The sequence below is a fragment of the Ranitomeya variabilis genome, chromosome 8 (genome assembly GCF_051348905.1).
Source record: "Ranitomeya variabilis isolate aRanVar5 chromosome 8, aRanVar5.hap1, whole genome shotgun sequence".
In the NCBI taxonomy this organism is placed as follows: Eukaryota; Metazoa; Chordata; class Amphibia; order Anura; family Dendrobatidae; genus Ranitomeya; species Ranitomeya variabilis.
The window spans coordinates 138,525,998-138,548,628 of record NC_135239.1 but is presented as its reverse complement, the minus strand read 5'-3'; the positions used below and the strand labels follow the sequence as shown (position 1 = coordinate 138,548,628).

The following is a 22,631-nucleotide window of genomic DNA, read 5'->3' as shown; positions in this document are numbered from 1 at the left end:
GCTTTAAATTTTTCACTCTTTGTTTCATTGCGGCCATTTAGTAAATTCAAAAAAAGTTCATTTTTTTTCTCATTAATGTACACTCTGCACCCCCATCTTGACTAAAAAAAAAAACCAAAAATCAGAAACCTGTCTAAAGAAGACCTCACAGCTCACAGTGCATGTCAGACCAAATGAGAATCATGAGGTCAAAGGAACTGGCCAAGGAGCTCAGAGACAGGAATTGTGGCAAGGCACAGATCTGGCCAAGGTTACAACAGAATTCCTGCAGTACACAAGGTTACTGAGAGCCCAGTGGCCTTGATAATCCTTAAATGGAAGAAGTTGGGACCACCAGAAGTCTTCCTAGACCTGTCCGTCCAGCCAACCTAAGCAATTGTGGGAGAAGAGCCTTGGTGAGAAAGGTAAAGAAGAACTGCTAGATCACTTTGGCTGAGCTCCAGAGATGCAGTAGGGAGATGGGAGAAAGTTCACCAAAGTCAGCTATCACTGCAGCCCTCCACCAGTTGGGCCTTTATGACTGAGTGGCCAGATGGAAGCCTTTCCTCCGTGCAAGACATATGAAACCCCGCATAGTTTGCTAAAAAAACACAAGAAGGACTCCCAGACTTTGAGAAAAAAGATTCTCTTGCCTGTTGAGACGAAGATAGACCTTTTTGGGGATAATACTAAGCCGTATATGTGGAGAAAACCAGCCACTGCTCATCACCTGCCCATTACAATCCCAACAGTGAAACATGGTGGTGGCAGCATCATGCTATGAGGGTTTTTTTTTTCAGCTGGGACAGGACGACTGGTTGTCATTGAAGGAAACATGAATGTGGCCAAGTACAGAGATATCCTGGATGAAAACCTTTTCGAGTGCTTTGGACCTCAGACTTGGCCGAAGGTTCACCTTCCATCAAGATCATGACCCTTAGCACACAGCTAAAATAACAACAAAGGAGTGGCTTCAGAACAACTCTGTGACTATTCTTGACTGGCCCAGACAGAGCCCTGACCTAAACCCAATTGATCATCTCTGGAGAGACCTGAAAATGGCTGTCCACCAACATTCACCATCCAACCTCATGGAACTGGAGGGGATCTGCAAGGAAAAATGGCAGAGGATCCCCAAATCCAGGTGTGAAATACTTGTTGCATCATTCTCAAGAAGACTCATGGCTGTACTAGCTCAAAATTGTGCTTCTACTCATTACTGTGCAAAGGTAAAGGCACCAACTCACAGACGTTATCAGCATGGCAAAATATTATAGCACACCAAAATGGAAAAAGATGAGCGGAATAAATCCTAACCTGCTGTAATCAACTGGACCTACTAAGCAGGACAGGTCGTAAATAGTGAATAAACAAAAGGAAATGGCCGAAGGCCAGAACAAACGACCAACAAAGTCCATATATATAAATATGTATCAAAATATTTATTTATTAAAGAATAATACACAGAACAACATGGACACAGGGTATGAAAAAACGGCACAAGGGAACGACAACCATAGCCAAAGAGTACGAAAAACTAGCTAGTGTGGACGGACATGTGGAACCCCCACATCAGATGTGATATTGCTGTGTGTGATAGTACTAATATCACGGTAGTCAGAGAAGAAAAATAAAAAAATAAAAAATAAAAAAAATTGAATCATAAATCACTTATATATAATCCATGAGAATCAGACTGTAGCCCGGAAAATCTCATGCTGATGTTAAAGTAATGCACCAAAATTGGCAGCAGCATATAAAACATAGGATCATGTAAAGGAAAATTCACTAACAATCCCAGTAAGTATAGACATTTGTATAGATATTACATACCACAGCAATGTGATGTGAGGGTGCAGCAGGGCCGTCCACACACCCCAACGATCGTTTCGGATACTCTCCTTCCTCAGGGGGCATAGTGGCAGGTGTCTGAAGCAGGCATTAAATAGTAGTGACCCCCGAAAGTAGAGGAGTCCCAACCCGGAAGTATATATGTCTCCATGGAAACCCGCAATAATAAGTATAATGAAACATGAAAAACTGTGCAGTGCTGCACCCGGTAACCCCACCATCCACCTGCGCAAGCACCGCGCCACAGCACACCAGGAGAAATCACGGGGCCCCGTGCATCTCACCGGTGGGCGGGCAGAAGGGCGAGCGCTGGAGAGGGGCGGAGCTAGTGCCTCACATGCACAGAAGAAACAGGAAGCTGTAAAAACGCCATATTGGAAAGGGGCACCAGGTAAAAAGGATCGCTCAGCATAAAGAACGATATCCCATCAAGATTTAAGAAAGAAGGGCAGATTGCACAGGTACAATATTGTACCAAAGTGCCCAAATTGTATTCAATAGCCGAACAAAAATATGGCGCTACATCTCGGAAGGGTCAAACCCGCACCCAGAATATATTATAAAAGGGGAGGGCAAAACCAGAACCACATTTGTACTATAGGGACAAGGCATAAATGCCTACTAGAAAAATGCAGGTTTAAAAAAAAAAACAAAAAAAAACAATAATAATAATTAAAGGCCAGTGTCAATTAATGATAGCACGTCAAAAACAGGACATAAATATCATAACGCCCGTATACATGTAAAAAATAATAATAAATAGGCATTAAATATGCCCAAAAAGACGTAGGTATGCCCAAACAGGCCCAGCATATCAAGATGAAAAAATGGTATGGCAGTTATCAAATCTATGAATAATAGTATATATAAGCCACAGACACACAGCCAATACCATGCCCAATACCGATATAGACATAAGTGAAGTTTCTATATGCATGTGAAAATTCACAATAATCAAAACACAGCCACAATGCTTGTGATGCTTTATAGAAGTCGTATATATGTCACAATGTCCATTAGGGTATAGAAGGTCAGAAACATAATGTCCCAAATGAATGCTTTCTGGATGGCATGATTGTCAATTATAATGTCCTCAGGAACCGATGACGTATTCCATAAATGTTCCATAGCGAGTTTCTTAAGGTGCTTGTTCCATATACTCAGGGGTCACACCACAAAACGCCATGCTTTATAGGAGAGGCCATCATTCGAATTTTCACCCGTATAAAAGGCATGGGTTTCAACAGGGTGATGGTGTCCACCAGAATAAGGTAATTAACTTAAGTGATTATACACTTTCTTCTACAGACATATCTTTGTTGGAGAAAGGCTTGTCCTTTTCTCCATCTACTGGGCCTGACACCTTCACACTGATAAAAGATTTGCACTTATTTGCTCGGTCTTTATTATTTAAACGATATTTCTTTGATGAAAACCTACATGCTTTATTTCCTTCAGAAGAGGAGCAAGCAGCACTGAGGGCCCTGGAGGAGCTGTCCGAGGAACAAAGTATACCAGAAGGAGGTAGGATCCCATCCTCTATCTGGCCACGTTCTAGGAGGTTCCCCCCACTTTCTACCTGTAGTAACATAGAGCTAATTGTACAGGTTGTAACCAATGATTTCTTAAAAATTCCTAAAGTTGTGCAGGCTGATAACCTAACTAGGAATGAACGTCAGTGCCTCCGTACCCTGCAGGATCTGCCAGGTATAGTGTTGAAGCCAGCGGACAAGGGGGGAAATATAGTTTTGTGGCCCACAGTCCAATATGAACATGAGGCTTTTCGTCAACTCAATGATTCCACCTGTTACAAGAAATTGTCATACAACCCCCTGTCCGCTTATACTATGGCACTCCGCACTATCCTGGCGGAGGCTGTGGAAGGGGGTGCCATTACGAAGGAACTTGCAGCTGCCCTTACTGTCACTGAACCTGTGATCTCTACTTTCTATTTACTACCGAAAGTACACAAAAGTGTTAAGACACCTCCGGGGCGCCCCATTGTATCGGGCCGGGGGAACTTCCTGGAACATGTTAACAGGTGGATCAATTCAATTCTGCAACCTCTAGTGGAAGGTTTACCTTCATACCTCAAGGACACGACCCACCTGTTACGGATGGTGGATGGTCTTCCATTAGATCCTGACACCCTTCTGGTTACTGCCGATGTTGAATCGTTATATACGAGTATCAGGCATGTAGATGGCCTTAATGCAGCAAAATTCTTTTTAGAATCATCGGACTGCTCCTCGAATTTGAGGGCCCTGGTGCTTCAGCTCCTCGAATTTACATTGACACACAATTTTTTTGTTTTTAAGGGGTCCTTCTTCCTGCAGCTCCAAGGAACGGCTATGGGGGCGGTTTTTGCTCCCTCGTATGCCAATCTGTTCCTGGGGCTGTGGGAGAGGGACCTCTTCCTGTCAGACCAGCGATCGTCATCAATGGACCGCGTCCTTATGTGGACGCGGTACATTGATGACATGTTTCTGGTCTAGCAGGGCTCTGTCTCGGCCCTTACGGAGCTGATACATGAGCTTAATACTAATAGCCTCAATATACGTCTCACTACTCACCACCATTGTAGTGAGGTTGAATTTTTGGATGTGACCTTGAGGAGAGGGGATACGGGCAACATCTGTACTAGCATCTTTAGGAAACCTACCGCCACCAACGCACTCCTTCATGCCACGTCGGCCCACCCTCAACATATGATTAATGCAGTACCGGTGGGGCAGTTTCTCCGCCTTTGCCGAATCTGCTCTACACAGGCGGCTTTTGAGCAGGAGGCGGAGAACCTTAAATTGTGTTTTCGCGAGCGTGGCTATAGCAATCGTGCTATTAAGAGGGCATACCATCGTGCCAAATGGTCGGATAGGGATGGTCTCCTATATAATGAGGGCAGAAAGAAGAATGATTCAAATGTAACCAGATTTATAACTAATTTTAATTCTCAATCTGACTTAATTCGCTCTGCGAATAAAATCTTGGCCCATCCTTATGGCGGATAAGAAGATTGCCAAACTATTACCAGAACGCCCACAGATCACCTTCAGACGTGCTAAAAATCTGCGTGACCGCCTTGTCAGGAGCCATTATAATATTTCATCTCCCCATACGTTTTTGGATTCATTCAAGGCTCGACAGGGATGCTTCCCGTGCGGCCACTGTGTGGCGTGCATCAATATTGACTGCATATTTGTGACTCTTCTGGTCAGAAAACTTTTGAAATAAAAAGATCTATTACTTGTAATACCAGAAATGTCATATACTTTGCGGTCTGTCCATGCTCCCTGATCTATGTAGGACTAACAACACGTCAACTAAAAGTCCGGGTCAGGGAGCATGTACGAGGCATAGAAGCCGCTAGGGAGCAAGATGATGTGACACTCCTAAAGACAATACCTAAGCATTTTAAGCTATTTCACAACTGCAGTAGCAGGGACCTAAGGGTTAAGGGAATTGATATTGTGGACCCAGGCATTCGTGGCGGTAAAATTTCTCAGCGGCTAGCACAGCTTGAGTCACTTTGGATCTGGACTCTAAACACGGTCCACCCGTATGGTCTCAACGAGAGCCTCAGCTTCGCCCCCTTCCTATGATCGCCATTCACTGTACTATATGACACCTGCCACTATGCCCCCTGAGGAAGGAGAGTATCCGAAACGATCGTTGGGGTGTGTGGACGGCCCCGCTGCACCCTCACATCACATTGCTGTGGTATGTAATATCTATACAAATGTCTATACTTACCGGGATTGTTAGTGAATTTTCCTTTACATGATCCTATGTTTTATATGCTGCTGCCAATTTTGGTGCATTACTTTAACATCAGCATGAGATTTTCCGGGCTACAGTCTGATTCTCATGGATTATATATAAGTGATTTATGATTCAATTTTTTTTATTTTTTTTATTTTTTATTTTTTTATTTTTCTTCTCTGACTACCGTGATATTAGTACTATCACACACAGCAATATCACATCTGATGTGGGGGTTCCACGTGTCCGTCCACACTAGCTAGTTTTTCGTACTCTTTGGCTATGGTTGTCGTTCCCTTGTGCCGTTTTTTCATACCCTGTGTCCATGTTGTTCTGTGTATTATTCTTTAATAAATAAATATTTTGATACATATTTATATATATGGACTTTGTTGGTCGTTTGTTCTGGCCTTCGGCCATTTCCTTTTGTTCATTACTGTGCAAAGGGTCTAAATTCTTATGACCATGTGATATTTTCAGTTTTTCTTTTTTAATAAATTTGCAAAAATTTCTACATTTTGTTTTTTTTCAGTCAAGATGGGGTGCAGAGTATACATTACTGAGAAAAGAACTTTTTTTAATTTACTAAATGGCTGCAATGAAACAGAGTGAAAAATTTAAAGCGGTCTGAATACTTTCCGTAATGTGAACTGAGAAAAAACAATGCGGCAGCACTCACCAGTATGGTGCGGTAACGGTCCTTTATTGACAGATGAAACTGTGAAACAACATCTTCACGGCATCGGGGGATGTACAAAGGAAGAGGTGAGCAGGGAACGACGACGGCAACCGTTTCGCGCTAATCCAGCGCTTCTACGGGTGTAACGAGCTGGGAAGTGACGCCAGTAGAAATAGGTTGGTCAAATGACCCATCCCACTCCCACTACACGCCCACCTCCCGCACTCATAGTGTATAATATGAACAACACATAAAAACACAATAAACAGCAAATATTAAAATCAAAGTCACGAGGAGGTGACCTACACAGGTTTCTTCTCAGACAAGAAGCGCGGTGGATTATGCGGACCAGAGCCGCAGGACCTTCCGGCTTTAATGAGAGGACAGATATGTCTGTCTTTTTATAACAATCCTGTAGCCTATCCCGAGTATCTCTATGTATTAATGGTCGGCTTGTTTTCTTAGGATTAATCGTCTAGCCCGTTATTTTGCTATTAGGAGATATTTATAGTGTTTTTCTTCTTTTTCCCGTTTGTGATGTGATTACGAGATTATGAAATGGTGATGTTAATTGTTATGTAGTGTCACCATCATGCACTTTATTTGTATTTCCAGAGCTTTTTTTCTCTTGACTTTGATTTTAATATTTGCTGTTTATTGTGTTTTTATGTGTTGTTCATATTATACACTATGAGTGCGGAAGGTGGGCGTGTAGTGGGAGTGGGATGGGTCATTTGACCAACCTATTTCTACTGGCGTCACTTCCCAGCTCGTTAGACCCGTAGAAGCGCTGGATTAGCGCGAAACGGTTGCCGTCGTCGTTCCCTGCTCACCTCTTCCTTTGTACATCCCCCGATGCCGTGAAGATGTTGTTTCACAGTTTCGTCTGTCAATAAAGGACCGTTACCGCACCATACTGGTGAGTGCTGCCGCATTGTTTTTTCTCAGTTCAAATTTTGGCATAGACTTTTTTCCTTGCGAGCACCTCCAGCACTTAAGAAGAATATCTCAACACAGACACCAGAAGTGGACTGCACGTCCTACGCTTACATATAAGTGGTTGTGCGGCTTCATTTTTTTCTATTTTTTCTGAATACTTTCCGTACCCACTGTATGTGTGGTTTCAGATTTTTTGGAATGGAGAGAGTTAAATGAGAGGGTGACTGGCAGAAGCATTTAACCAAAGGGGAAGCTTTTTGGATACTCCCAATACCAAATTCCCTGGTGGTATGAACTCTTACATTTATTAGGGTTTTTTATGTAGTGCATACATTCTAGGCTTTCATAAACAGTTAAGCCCTTTGTCTAGGTATAGTTTGCAGTCCGTATAGGAGTATACATGCTAATTGTTTTTCACTGATTGTTTTTTGTTATATCTATATACACTCACCGGCCACTTTATTAGGTACACCTGTCCAACTTCTTGTTAACACTTAATTTCTAATCAGCCAATCACATGGCGGCAACTCAGTGCATTTAGGCATGTAGACATGGTCAAGACAATCTCCTGCAGTTCAAACCGAGCATCAGTATGGGGAAGAAAGGTGATTTGAGTGCCTTTGAACGTGGCATGGTTGTTGGTGCCAGAAGGGCTGGTCTGAGTATTTCAGAAACTGCTGATCTACTGGGATTTTCACGCACAACCATCTCTAGGGTTTACAGAGAATGGTCCGAAAAAGAAAAAAAAATCCAGTGAGCGGCAGTTCTGTGGGCGGAAATGCCTTGTTGATGCCAGAGGTCAGAGGAGAATGGGCAGACTGGTTCGAGCTGATAGAAAGGCAACAGTGACTCAAATCGCCACCCGTTACAACCAAGGTAGGCCTAAGAGCATCTCTGAACGCACAGTGCGTCGAACTTTGAGGCAGATGGGCTACAGCAGCAGAAGACCACACCGGGTACCACTCCTTTCAGCTAAGAACAGGAAACTGAGGCTACAATTTGTACAAGCTCATCGAAATTGGACAGTAGAAGATTGGAAAAACGTTGCTTGGTCTGATGAGTCTCGATTTCTGCTGCGACATTCGGATGGTAGGGTCAGAATTTGGCGTAAACAACATGAAAGCATGGATCCATCCTGCCTTGTATGGAGCATCTTTGGGATGTGCAGCCGACAAATCTGCGGCAACTGTGTGATGCCATCATGTCAATATGGACCAAAATCTCTGAGGAATGCTTCCAGCACCTTGTTGAATCTATGCCACGAAGAATTGAGGCAGTTCTGAAGGCAAAAGGGGGTCCAACCCGTTACTAGCATGGTGTACCTAATAAAGTGGCCGGTGAGTGTATATCTACTATATAATTGTCTAAGGGTCACTTCTGTCTTTCTGTCTGTCACGGAAATCCCAAGTCGCTGATTGGTCGTGGCCAGCGGCCGCGACCAATCAGCGATGGGCACAGTCCGGCTGCGAAATGACCGCTCCCTACTCCCCCGCCGTTAGTGCCCGCTCCATACTCAAGCCCCCCCCAATCAGCGCCCTCCACCCACATAGCGTTGTAGCAGTCCTTTAAACCGACTGCGTTACACCGCGGCATAACGCGGTGTAACGCAGTCTGTTAACGCTGCTATTAACCCTATGTGACGAGCTTTTTACTATTGATGCTGCCTATGCAGCATCAATAGTAAAAAGATCTAATGTTAAAAATAATAAAAAACAATAAAAAATCGTGATATACTCACCTTCTGGGGCCTTTCCCGCTCCTCGCGACACTCCTGGCCATGCATTGCTGTCTCGCGAGATGATGACGTAGTGCTCTCGCGAGACCGCTACGTCATCTCGCGAGACCGCAATGCATTCTTGGGACCGGAACGTCGCGAGGAGCATCGCTGAACGCCTCGCCTGGATCCGGGGGCCGCCGGAGGGTGAGTATATAACTATTTTTTTATTTTATTTTTTTTAACGGGGATATGGTGCCCACACTGCTACATAGTACTTGGGCTGTGTTATATACTGTGTAGCTGCTATATATTACGTGGGCAGTGTTATATACTGCGTGGGCTGTGCTATATATTACGTGGGCTGTGCTATATACTGCGTGGGCAGTGTTATATACTGCGTGGGCAGTGTTATATACTGCGTGGGCAGTGTTATATACTGCATGGGCAGTGTTATATACTACGTGGGCAGTGTTATATACTACGTGCCTGTGTTATATACTACGTGGCTGTGCTATATACTACGTGGGCAGTGTTATATACTAAGTGGCTGCTATATACTAAGTGGCTGCTATATACTAAGTGGCTGTGCTATATACTGAGTGGCTGTGCTATATACTGAGTGGCTGTGCTATATACTGAGTGGCTGTGCTATATACTGAGTGGCTGTTTGTGTTACATACTGTGTGGGCTGTGCTATATACAGTCATATGAAAAAGTTTGGGCACCCCTATTAATCTTAAGCTTAATGTTTTATAAAAATTGTTTTCTTTGCAACAGCTATTTCAGTTTCATATATCTAATAACTGTTGGACACAGTAATGTTTCTGCCTTGAAATTAGGTTTATTGTACTAACAGAAAATGCAATCTGCATTCAAACAAAATTTGACAGGTGCATAATTATGGGCACCCTTGTCATTTTCTTGTTTTAAATACTCCTACCTACTTTTTACTGACTTACTAAAGCACTTTTTTTGGTTTTGTAACCTCATTGAGTTTTGAACTTCATAGCTAGGTGTATGCAATCATGAGAAAAGCTACTTAAAGTGGCCACTTGCAAGTTGTTCTCCTGTTTGAATCTCCTCTGAAGAGTGGCATCATGGGCTGATGCCGATTCACAGTGACACCATCTGCAGCAAGTTGATGCTGCAGATCTCTGGAGGTGGCCTGAGGATTGTCCTTGACTGATCTCACCATTCTTCTTCTCTGCCTTTCTGATGTTTTTCTTGGCCTGCCACTTCTGGCCTTAACAAGAACTGTACCTGTGTTCTTCCATTTCCTTACTATGTTCCTCACAGTGGAAATTGACAGGTTAAATCTCAGACAGCTTTTTGTATCCTTCCCCTGAACAACTATGTTGAATAATCTTTGTTTTCAGATCATTTGACAGTTGTTTTGAGGAGCCCATGATGCCACTCTTCGGAGGAGATTCAAACAGGAGAACAACTTGCAAGTGGCCAACTTTAAGTAGCTTTTCTCATGATTGCATACACCTAGCTATGAAGTTCAAAGCTCAATGAGGTTACAAAACAAAAAAAAGTGCTTTAGTAAGTCAGTAAAAAGTAGGTAGGAGTATTTAAAACAAGAAAATGATAAGGGTGCCCATACTTATGCACCTGTCAAATTTAGTTTGAATGCAGATTGCACATTTTCTGTTAGTACAATAAACCTCATTTCAAGGCAGAAACATTACTGTGTCCAACAGTTATTAGATATATGAAACTGAAATAGCTGTTGCAAAAAAAAACAATTTTATAAAACATTAAGCTTAAGATTAATAGGGGTGCCCAAACTTTTTCGTATGACTGTAGTGCGTGGGCCGTGTTATATACTACATGGCTTCTATATACTACATGGCTGTGTTATATACTGCGTGGCTGCTATATACATACATACATATTCTAGAATACCCGATGCGTTCGAATCGGGCCACAATCTAGTGTATGTATATGTGTGTGTGTGTATGTGTATATGTGTGTGTATATATATATATATATCTCTCTATCTTGTGCGATTCATTTTCTTTATGCTATAATTAAGGGTGGTTTCTCCGCTTCAAAGTTTGTTTGTTTTTTCTCACCATTTCTTTTCTGTCAATTTTAATGGACTATTAATAAAATGGAATACCGTAATTTTTATCGACAGATGGCTGTCTTGGAGTTCCCTTTGCTTACCCGTTTGCGCTGACTCTCCACCCTCTGGTTGATATATGAAGCACGGACAGCAACTACTAGCAGCTCTGGTGAGCTTTTCTTTCTAAAAGAGAATGTTAAGCTGCAGCTTTGTACAGTTGTTTCTAATATACCGTTATGCGGTAAATGGCTTGGTTCAATTTTTTACATTTCTTCTTTGCAGTAGAATCCATTAGGCTGTGAGAATGGGATTTGAATCCTAAATCTATTGTGGTAGTTCCCATTTTCCCTCCGGCCCTAGTTTGCTTGCAGATCCAAACCTGTGCTGTGACACAGAGACCAGCCCTGCGTGTGCTGCAGTATAGAGGCTCTAATTAGCTCGGATAAGCACCTGCTTTTAGCATGTATGGCTTCTCTCGTCAGAAACTGCCTCCTTGTTACCATGGAGAGAGGATTGCTTAAGAGCCCACAGTTTACACAAGCTAGCTGCTGTAGGGGGAGTAATTGCTAAGAAAATGATAAAAATCAAAATGTCATTCTTTGTATGCCATGTCTCATGGCAGCAGACGGTTAATAAGGGAAATTTGAGAAAAAATAGCATTTTTCTACATGTACAGTACAGACCAAAAGTTTGGACACACCACCTCATTTAAAGAGTTTTCGGTATTTTCAGGACTATGAAAATTGTACATTCACACTTGAAGGCATCAAAACTATGGATTAACACATGTGGAATTATATACTTAAAGGGAACCTGTCACCCCCCCCCCCTTCCTAGGCGTTTGTAACTAAAAGAGTCACCTTGTGCGGCACTTATGCTGCATTCTGACAAGGTGGCTCTTTTAGTTATTGGTGCTGTAACTTCAGAAATAATCCATTTTATAATTTGTCTCAAATACCCTGAATCAGTCCTGGAGGCAGGTCTTTCCCCCCCCCTGCTGCAAACGCAGCACCGCCGTCACTCATGTCTTCTTGGTTCCGGGCGCCGCCTCCTCAGCGCTGTTTTCAAATGAGCCGGCGCCTGCGCTCTTTTCTCATGCCTTGGGCATGCGCAGTGAGCTCCCCGTCCTCTGTCCTCATTTGCAGTCTAGCTGACTGCGCCTGTGCGGCCACCCTGCCCGGGATCCCGCCCCGCAGTGTCTTCTGATTTATTCTAACTGCGGGGCTGGGATTCCTGGGCATGCGCAGTGCATATCTAAGCCTCTCACTCATCTCCCTCCGCCTTCTTCAGACTGTGCGGCGTCAGCTGATCCCTAAGCGCATGCCACGGCGATTAGGGATCAGCTGACTCAAGGATCTTGGGAGATAGGGATCTCGGGCAGGGCGGCTGCACAGGCGCAGTCAGCTAGACTGCAAATGAGGACAGAGGACGGGCAGCGCTTACTGCGCATTCACAAGGCATGAGAAAAGAGCTCATTTGAAAACAGCGCTGAGGAGGCGGCGCCAAGAGGACATGAGTGACGGCGGTGCTGCGTTTGCAACAGTGAGAGAAAGACCTGCCTCCAGGACTGATTCAAGGTATTTGGGACAAATTATAAAATGGATCATTTCTGAAGTTACAGCACCAATAACTAAAAGAGCCACCTTGTCAGAATGCAGCATTAGTGCTGCACAAGGTGGCTCTTTTAGTTACAAAGCCTGGGGGGATGACAGGTTCCCTTTAACAAAAAAGTGTGAAACAACTGAAAATATGTCTTACATTCTAGGTTTTTCAAAGTAGCCACCTTTTGCTTTGATGACTGCTTTGCACACTCTTGGCATTTTCTTGTTGAGCTTCAAGAGGTAGTCACCGAGAATGGTTTTCACTTCACAGGTGTGCCCTGTCAGGTTTAATAAGTGGGAATTCTTGCCTTATAAATGGGGTTGGGACCATCAGTTGTGTTGTGCAGAAGTCTGGTGGATACACAGCTGATAGTCCCACTGAATAGACTGTTAAAATGTGTATTATGGCAAGAAAAAAGCAGCTAAGTAAAGAAAAACGAGTGGCCATCATTACTTTAACCCCTTAATGACAGCCAATACGTCTTTTAACTGACCTGAGATATAAGAGAATAGCATCCCCATACAGGTGACAGTCCAGCAGCTGTCAGTTGTACACTATAGCTGACAACTTGCTGTATCAGCCACGATCAGTGTTTGCCCCGTCCAACTCTACTTAACCCCTTAGATGCTGCTGTCAATAGTAACTACATCATATAAATGGTTAACAGAGTGTGGGGGCTTCCTCTTTATCCCAATTGGTGCCCTCAGATCATGATTTTGTGGTCCTAATGTTTGCGATGGCAATTCATGACCAAATAGCGGCCTTACAGTCTGACGGCTTTTGTGACCTGTTCAGACGTTAGAGGCATTTAGGTGGTAAAAATACACTTTTTCATTTCTGTCATACCACTTTGCATTAATTCCTGAAAATCACCTGAAAGGTAAATGAACTACCTGACTGCAGTTTTCAATATGTCAGGGGGTGCTTTTTTTTAAAATGGTATAACTTTTGGGGTTTTCTCAATATTTGGGACCCCTAAAGTCACTTCAAACATGGATAGGTCCCTAAAAAATAAATTTTGTAAATTTCCTTGAAAAAATTAAAAATTACTGCTACATTTGTAAACCTCCTAAAATGCTAACAAAATAAAATAACATTTCTCAAATGGCGCTGATGTAAAGCAGACATGTGGGAAATGCTTTTTATTAATTTTTTGCTGTGGTATGACTATCTGGATTAAAGGGATAATCATTCAAAGTTTGAAAATTGCTAATTTTTTTACATTTTTCTCAAATTTCTGATATTTTTTATAAATAAACACAAAAGATATCGACCTAAATTTACCATTATCATAAAGTATAATGTGTCTCGAAAAAACAATCTCTAAATCACTGGGATTTGTTGAAGCATTCCAGAGTTATTACCACATAAAGTGACACTGGTCAGATTTAAAAAATTTGGCTCCGTCACTAAGGGGTTAAGAAATGAAGGTCAGTCAGTCCGAAAAATTAGGAAAACTTTGAAAGTGTCCCCAAGTGCAGTTGCAAAAACCATCAAGCGCTACAAAGAAACTGGCTCACATGAGGACCGCCCCAGGAAAGGAAGACCAAGAGTCACCTCTGCTTCTGAGGATAAGTTTATCCGAGTCACCAGCCTCAGAAATTGCAGGTTAACAGCAGCCCAGATTACAGACCAGGTCAATGCCGCACAGAGTTCTAGCAGCAGACACATCTCTACAACAACTGTTAAGAGGAGACTTTGTGCAGCATTCCTTCATGGTAAAATAGCTGCTAGGAAACCACTGCTAAGGACAGGCAACAAGCAGAAGAGACTTGTTTGGGCTAAAGAGCACAAGGAATGGACATTAGACCAGTGAAAATCTGTGCTTTGGTCTTATAAGTCCAAATTTGAGATCTTTGGTTCCAACCACCGTGTCTTTGTGTGACGCTGAAAAGGTGAACGGATGTACTCTACATACCTGGTTCCCACCGTGAAGCATGGAGAAGGAGGTGTGATGGTGTGGGGAGGTGCTTTGCTGGTGTCACTGTTGGGGATTTATTCAAACTTGAAGGCATACTGAACCAGCATGGCTACCACAGCTTCTTGCAGCGGCATGCTATTCCATCCGGTTTGCATTTATTTGGACCATCATTTATTTTTCAACAGGACAATGACCCCAAACACACCTCCAGGCTGTATAAGGGCTATTTGACCAAGAAGGAGAGTGATGGGGTGCTACGCCAGATAACCGAGCCTCCACAGTCACCAGACCTGAACCCAATCGAGATGGTTTGGGGTGAGCTGGACCGCAAAGTGAATGCAAAAGGGCCAACAAGTGCTAAGCATCTCTGGGAACTCCTTTAAGATTGTTGGAAGACCATTCCCGGTGACTACCTCTTGAAGCTCATCAAGAGAATGCCAAGAGTGTGCAAAGCACTCATCAAAGCAAAAGGTGGCTACTTTGAAGAACCTAGAATGTAAGACATATTTTCAGTTGTTTCACACTTTTTTGTTAAGTATTTAATTCCACATGTGTTAATTCATAGTTTTGATGCCTTCAGTGTGAATGTATAATTTTCATAGTCCTGAAAATACAGAAAAATCTTTAAATGAGAAGGTGTGTCCAAACTTTTGCGCTGTACTGTATATACTTGATGTACTTGATGTGTTCGCCTTCTACATTGTTGTAATTTAATGAACCTTTCAAAAATGCAATTTGAAAAATAATGACCATATTTAAGACTTGGGACCTGGCATCATGTTCTGACAAGGACTTAAAGGAGTTTTCCAGAATTATGCTTAGTTGTCACACACATTATGGGAAGACTAATTGCAACACGAGGGGAAAGGGGGAATGGAGACCACTAGGTAATATCTAATAGCACCCTGCCTCCCCTCCCGTCCCTATATTGGTTCCACACCAATTGCCGAGCAGCAATCTAAGGCTTGCATATTCCTAGAGCTAGGCCCTGAATAGGGAAAGGGGGGTGGAATGAACACTGGTCAGTCCCCACTGAACACTAAAGATAAGAAGGGAGACAAACAAGGGGAAGCAACTTAACTTGAGCAGATTTCAGAGAGAACATGAAACGTCATCTAACAGCACCAGAGAGGAAGTAAGTGGACTGCTATGGCTTCAAGACTTCACAAGGGGAAAATGTGAATATCATCGGCGACTCTCTGAAGCAGACTGGGAATCTTTAAACACCCAGGTCCAGGTGTGTCAATTTGAGCTGGAGGGAGGTTGCCACTGGGTCCAAAAGTCTGAAGGATTAAAAAGGTGTCTGCAATACCAAACAGAGACCTTCTGCGGCCTGTTGCAGAGCGACTGTAGCACCTGGCACACTTGTGACATTAGTTTCCTGGCTACATAATGTGAAAAAAAACAAAAAAACTACTCATCGACCATAGGTCACGTGCACTATATTGGTGATGTCACTTCTGTGGCCTGTGGTGAAGTACAGCTCATTTTGTTATTTACATTGGGCAAACCAGGAAACTAAAAATAATTAGTCGAAGAAAACCCCTTGAACCCGAAGAGCCAGTCATGCATCTGCTGTCCAGACCACCCTGGCTGTATTGTGCCCACCGTCACTTATTCCATTAGTGGGCAGCTAAGGAACCTATCAGCGACATAGGAAGACATTGTCTACATTCATCTCTTGGGCTAAATGGTTGGTGATATGGGTAGTTGGGAAGTCTTTCTGCAGGATTTCAAAGTGTATCTGTTTCATTGTTCTCACTCAACCTAAGGGATCATTTAGACATAAGTTTTCCTTGTGCGAGTGTATTTCAAGAATAGACCTCGTACGTGCTGTGGTTTACTGTGGTTACTGTGCTGTTCACATGACTAGTTTTTTGGCTCGAGTGGTACACAGCAAAACAAGAGACAAGTCTGTTTTTTTTTTTATCCAAGGCACAGATCAAACACAAATGCAAGCCTGTGCATGTGTGGATTAACGGGCAGCACTCAGATGTAGTTTGTGTTTTGTCTATTTTTCACTGACTTTTTAAGAGAAACTTTCATATCCCCCTCCCCCCTATGCAAAAAAACACTGATCAAACACTGATGAAAATTGGTAATTTTTTTTAATTGCATACTAGAATAATCACTGACCTCTGAATTGAGACTGACTCACTGTTGATTGATTCCAAACATGTTGAGGGGAGAGCTCTGTGCAGGCCACTTTTTAAGCCACTCCAGACTCTCCATACCATTGTCATGAACATTTTCTTTGTGCTCAAGGGCACTGTCATGCTGGTAGACAGTAACTTCACCCAAAAGTGGCACAACTTTGTAAAACTATAACTAATGTAGCAATGCCAGATAGGCTAGGGTTAAATCATAGTTTTGTAGGCTCTGATTAGGTTTACCTGGCTGGCTCTGCATATAACCAGGCTACTGTTGTGCTCAAAAGTTTGCATACCCTGGCAATATGAATGATAATACCAAATCTTTTTCTCCACTCAGTTAGTGGTTGGGTGAAGCCATTTATTGTTCGACTACTGTGTTTTCTCTTTTTAAATCATAATGACAACCCAAAACATCCAAATGACCCTGATCAATAGTTCACATAGTTCACATACCCCATTTCCTAATACTGTGTATTGCCCCCTCTAACATCAATGACAGCTTGAAGTCTTTTGGGGTAGTTGTGGATGAGGTTCTTTATTTTCTCAGATGGTAAAGCTGTCCACTCTTCGTGGCAAAACGCCTCCAATTCCTGTAAATTCCTGGTATGTCTAGCATGATCTGCACGCTTGAGATCTCCCCAGAGTGGCTCAATGATATTGAGGTCAGGAGACTGAGATGGCCACTCCAGAACCTTCACTTTGTTCTGCTGCAGCCAATGAGAGTGTAATAATTATAGGGGATAACTCGGGAGACTCTTTGCGTGGAACAAGACAACTACAGGACACAGTTTTATAAGTGGTAAAGTCTATATCATCACACGGTGATTCAAACAGGTGCAGAGAGAAACTCTAGTCCACAACACTTGGTGCAAATAATAAACACAGCTTAGCAGTCTATAGGAAACTTCAGAGGAAAATGCAATCAAGCAGAAAGTCTATGAAGCACAGTTATTCTTGAGGATACTTGACACGAATAAATCCTTGTCTTAGTCCAGACACCGATAGATAAGCTTATTAGGCATTTCAAATCATATCTTAGCTCAACCAGGGAGGCCTGGTTAATAGTCTCAGGTATTGCAAAGCAGCAACAGCTTACATGACTAGCAAATGCAGATGGAAGTAAACACGAACAGCAGATGAAGGAGGATTACTGGAAACTTGTGTATGCAGCAGGAACTCAGAGCAGAGTAGCAGGATCACCTCACAGGTTCACAGGAGCAGGTGTATAGCCAGGGAGTAATCAGAGGTCAGGAGCTGGATGCAAGGCAGAATACTCTAGCACAGACTGAAGGCTGGGGTGGAGTTTTATAGCAGGAGACAGTGCACATGAGACCAAAGATGCCATCTTGGAAAAGGGCAGTAATGCACAAAAGGTAAAAAATGTTCATAGTCCTGACATTATTCCCTCCTTAGAAGCAGCCTCAGGACGATCCTGGACCTGGTTTCTCAGGGAATCTCTGATGAAAACGAGAAATCTTCTGTTGGGCATTGATGTTTTCCACAGGTACCCAAGAGTCTTCTTCAGGGGGATATCCCTGCCATCCGATTCCTGCGAATCCTGGAATCAATAATTTCCTCCACCACGAATTGTTCTTGCCCATCAATCACCACAGGCTGCGGAGGTGGCACAACACAAGTCCCTGGAAGGTATTAGGAGATACAGGCTTTAGTAAAGATACATGAAAACCTGGGTGTACCTTCATTGTCTTAGGCAGCTTCAGCCGGCAGGCCACAGAGCTCACAATACCGTTGATCTTGAAAGGGCCAATGAATTTCTGTCCAAGTTTTTGTGAAGGAACGTTTAACTTCAGATTCTTAGTTGCTAACCACACGGAATCTCCTACCTTGAACATGGGTGCAGGTTTACGGAATCTATCAGCCGATCTCTTATAACATTCTTGAGCTGTGGTCATGGATTCCTTCAGAACCTCCAGATTCTGTCTCATCGCAGTCAGCCTTTCCTCCACTGCCGGAACTGGAGAATTAATTGGAGACCTAGGTAAAATACATGGATGATAACCCAGATTGGCAAAGAAAGGTGTAAATTTAGTGGAGGCGCTCTGAGAATTATTATATGAAAATTCGGCTAACGGCAACAACTCCAACCAATCATCCTGGAGATGGCTGACATAACATCTTAGATATTGTTCCAGCGTCTGGTTGGTACGCTCAGTCTGACCATTTGGGGATGGTAAGCGGAAGAGAGACTGACATTAATATTGAGTGCAGAGCAAAACCCCTTCCAGAATCTTGAAGTGAACTGTACTCCACGGTGAGAGATGATCTCATCCGGAACCTCATGCAACCGAAAGACATTCTGTATAACCAAGTTCACTGTATCTTTAGCTGAGGGGAGGCCGGTGCATGGAACAAAATGAGCAGCTTTAGTCAGGCGATCAACTACCACCATGATTGTATTCATGCCCCCCGATGTAGGCAGCTCCACAATAAAGTCCATTGATAAAGACCCCCAAGGGCGGGACGGAACAGGTAATGGTTGTAGAAGACCCGTTGGTGCCACATGAGGAGTCTTGTAACGGTCACATACCTCGCAAGAGAGAACATAGTCCTTGGTATCCTTCAGGCAAGTTGGCCACCAGAAGAATCGGCTCAGGAACTCGTGTCTTCTGTACCCCCTGTGACCAGCCAACTTGGAGTCATGTACCAACTTGAGGATCTGCAGACGGATGACCTCCGGGACGTAGATACGTCGATCTCTGAACCACATGCCACCCTTAAAGACAAGATTAATATCCACAGGTGGGTTGGCCAGAAATACATCACCTTCATAGGCCTCCCTGCACTCCTTCCACAAGTCCTGATCGTGGATAACTCCGATGAAATTGGCATCAGATAGAATTGTCTTGGACGGGGCTCCAGGTACGGAATCCGCAGCATGGATTTGGGATAAAGCATCAGCCTTCCCATTACGAGAACCTGGACGGTACGAGATAACAAAGTTAAATTGATTTAAGAATAAGTTCCAACGAGCCTGACTAGGAGAAAGACATCTAGCGGATCTAAGGAACTCTAGATTGCGATGGTCAGTTAGCACTATGATCTGTTGTGCAGCTCCTTGCCGATGATGCCTCCATTCTTTGAAAGCCACAATAATAGCCAGCAATTCCTTGTCTCCCACGTCGTAATTCTTCTCTGCTGAGGTTAGTGTACGGGAAAAGAAAGCACAAGGATGTAGCAGACCCTTCTCTCCAGTTCTTTGGGAGAGAATAGCCCCCAAAGCATTATCAGAAGCGTGCACCTCCACAATGAAAGGAAGGGTTGGATCTGGGTGTATCAACAGCGGTGGTGATGTGAAACAGACTTTAAGCCGATCAAAAGCTTCTTGAGCCTGTGATGACCACTTAAAGGGCTTTTCCTTCTTTGTCAAGGAAGTAATTGGACGGACAATATCAGAAAAATTTCGAATGAAGCGTCTGTAGAAATTTGCAAAACCAATAAAACGTTGGACCTCTTTAACGTTCTTGGGTACCGGCTAGTCAAGGATAGCCTGAATCTTACCAGATTCCATGTTCAGCCCCTGGGGAGAGATGATATAACCTAAGAACTGTATCTCAGAACGATGGAACTCGCATTTCTCCGACTTAATATACAGATGGTTCTCTTTCAGACGTCTTAAAACAGTTTTGACATGTTCTTCATGTTCCTGTAGAGACTCAGAAAAGATTAGTATATCGTCCAAATAGATCACTACAAACTGGTCCAACAAATCTCTGAAAATGTCATTAGCAAGGTGTTGAAATGTTGCAGGGGCGTTACAAAGCCCGAAGGGCATCACAGGAGATTCAAAGTGTCCATACCGGCATCTGAATGCTGTCTTCCACTCATCCCCTGGACGAATACGCACCAAATTATAAGTCCCACGAAGATCCAGTTTAGAGAACACCTTAGCATGGCGGACTCTTTCCAGTAATTTGGGAATCAGAGGCAAAGGGTAACGGTTTCGTACGGTTACTGTGACGCTGTAAGAATCAGGCTGCACTCAGATGTCATCCGAGTGCAGTCCCATTTGAGAGAGTGGATTCAAACAGGGACAACGGAGAGTGGACCCACTGGACCGTGACGACGAACCCCTCTCGGACGAGCTGACCAGGTGGACCGCCCCCTATACAGGGAGCGTTAGGGGCAGGCCCGTGAGGGACTATCGCCACGGAAGCTGGAGGGTCGACTGAGATAAGAAGGGTACACTGCAGGAACTCAGGGACCGAAGGAAACAGCGGAGGAAACAGAGGGAATGGCAAGGAACTACTGAGACGAGGGAGAAGATGGGAATACTACAGAGACACGGAGGCTGACGAGACAATATGGAGACACAGAGGCTGACGGGAGCAAGGAAATGGTAAAGGAGCCAGGCAGGTACCGCAGAGAAACAGGAACTGAAGGAACAAAGCAGGAACACAGGAAAATCAGGCAGGTACTGCAGAGGAAGGAGGAGTCCCAAGGTCAGAAAGCTAGGAACGCACAGAGACCACAGGTGACCAGAAGCACTTGTAAACACAAATGATCATCAGGCACAGAGGAGCAGCAGGAAGCAGCTTATATACCAGCGTGAGGGCTACTTCCGGGTTACAGTCCTCCAGGATGACAGAGAGGACAGGAAAGAGTGCCAACAGAGGAATCAGATGTGCGCACGCGCAGAGCTGAATGCGCCGCGCGCGCGCACCCGGCGAGCTGCAGAAGCCGGGGGCGAGCGCTGCATGACAGTACCCCCGTCTTTACGCCCCTCCTTTTTAAGACTTGAAAGAAACCGGGACAAAATGCGAGGGGCCTGAATGTTCTCACGAGGCTCCCAGGACCTCTCCTCAGGACCAAAACCTTTCCAGTCAACCAAAAACAAAGTTCTCCCTCTAAGTTTTTTCATGGCTAAAATGTCCCTAACTTCAAAGACATCATCCTCGGAAACAGGCGAAGGAGAACAAAGGTTAGAAGAATGAAACTGATTAAAAACTACGGGTTTAAGGAGAGACACATGAAAAGAATTAGAAATACGCAGAGAGGCAGGCAACTTAAGTTTGTAAGAGACGTCATTAATACGAGACAAAACTTCGAATGGACCGATATAGCGAGGACCCAGCTTATGTGAAGGAATTTTGAGACGGATAAATTTAGAAGAAACCCAAACCTTGTCCCCAGGATGGAATATAGGAGAATCGAGGCGTCTTTTGTCCGCATGTCTCTTCATCCTGACTTGAGCCAACTCAAGGGCAGACTTGGTCTCCTGCCAGACCCTGGAGAACTCTCTAGACAGAAGATCAGCCGCTGGTACAGTAGAGACAGGAGGAACCGGAAGAGGAAGACCAGGATGTTGACCGTAGACGATAAAAAATGGAGATTTGTTAGTAGCTTCGCTGGAATGGTTATTGTAAGAAAACTCAGCCCATGGCAGCAAGTCAGACCAATCATTCTGATGGGAATTGGAAAAATGACGGAGATAAGTTACCAAGGTCTGATTAGTACGTTCCACCTGGCCATTGGACTGCGGATGGTAGGCCGAAGAAAAGTCAAGCGAAATGTTCATAGATTTGCAGAGGGATTTCCAGAAGCGGGCGGTGAATTGAACACCTCGGTCAGAAACAATATGTAAAGGAAGACCATGAAGACGAAAAATATGGTGAACAAAAATCTTTGCCAATTCGGGAGCAGAAGGCAAACCAGGTAGTGCAATGAAATGAGCCATCTTGGAGAAACGATCCATGACCACGAAGATGACGGTACAACCAGATGAAGAAGGCAGGTCAGTGATGAAGTCCATTGATAAATGTTGCCACGGAGTGGAGGGTACCGGTAAAGGATGCAAAAGCCCGGAAGGTAGTTGCCTGGGAATTTTATTCTTGGCACAGGAGGGACAAGAGGCGACAAAACTTTGGACGTCCTTGGACAACGTAGGCCACCAGTAATAGCGAGAGATCAGACGGAGGGTTTTTTTGAGACCTACATGTCCA

General features: G+C 43.8%; 1 protein-coding gene across 3 annotated transcripts in view; it reads left to right on the top strand.

Annotated features, from left to right (window-relative positions):
* The window catches only part of TCF20 (transcription factor 20), a 477,459-nt gene that overhangs the window by 77,051 nt on the left and 377,777 nt on the right, over positions 1 to 22,631 (top strand). For all 3 annotated transcript variants that reach the window (XM_077278242.1, XM_077278243.1, XM_077278241.1), the window contains one exon: positions 11,068 to 11,164. In XM_077278242.1, coding sequence (XP_077134357.1) covers positions 11,132 to 11,164 — 33 coding nt within the window. In that variant the 5' untranslated portion in view covers positions 11,068 to 11,131. The remainder of the gene's footprint in view (positions 1 to 11,067; positions 11,165 to 22,631) is intronic.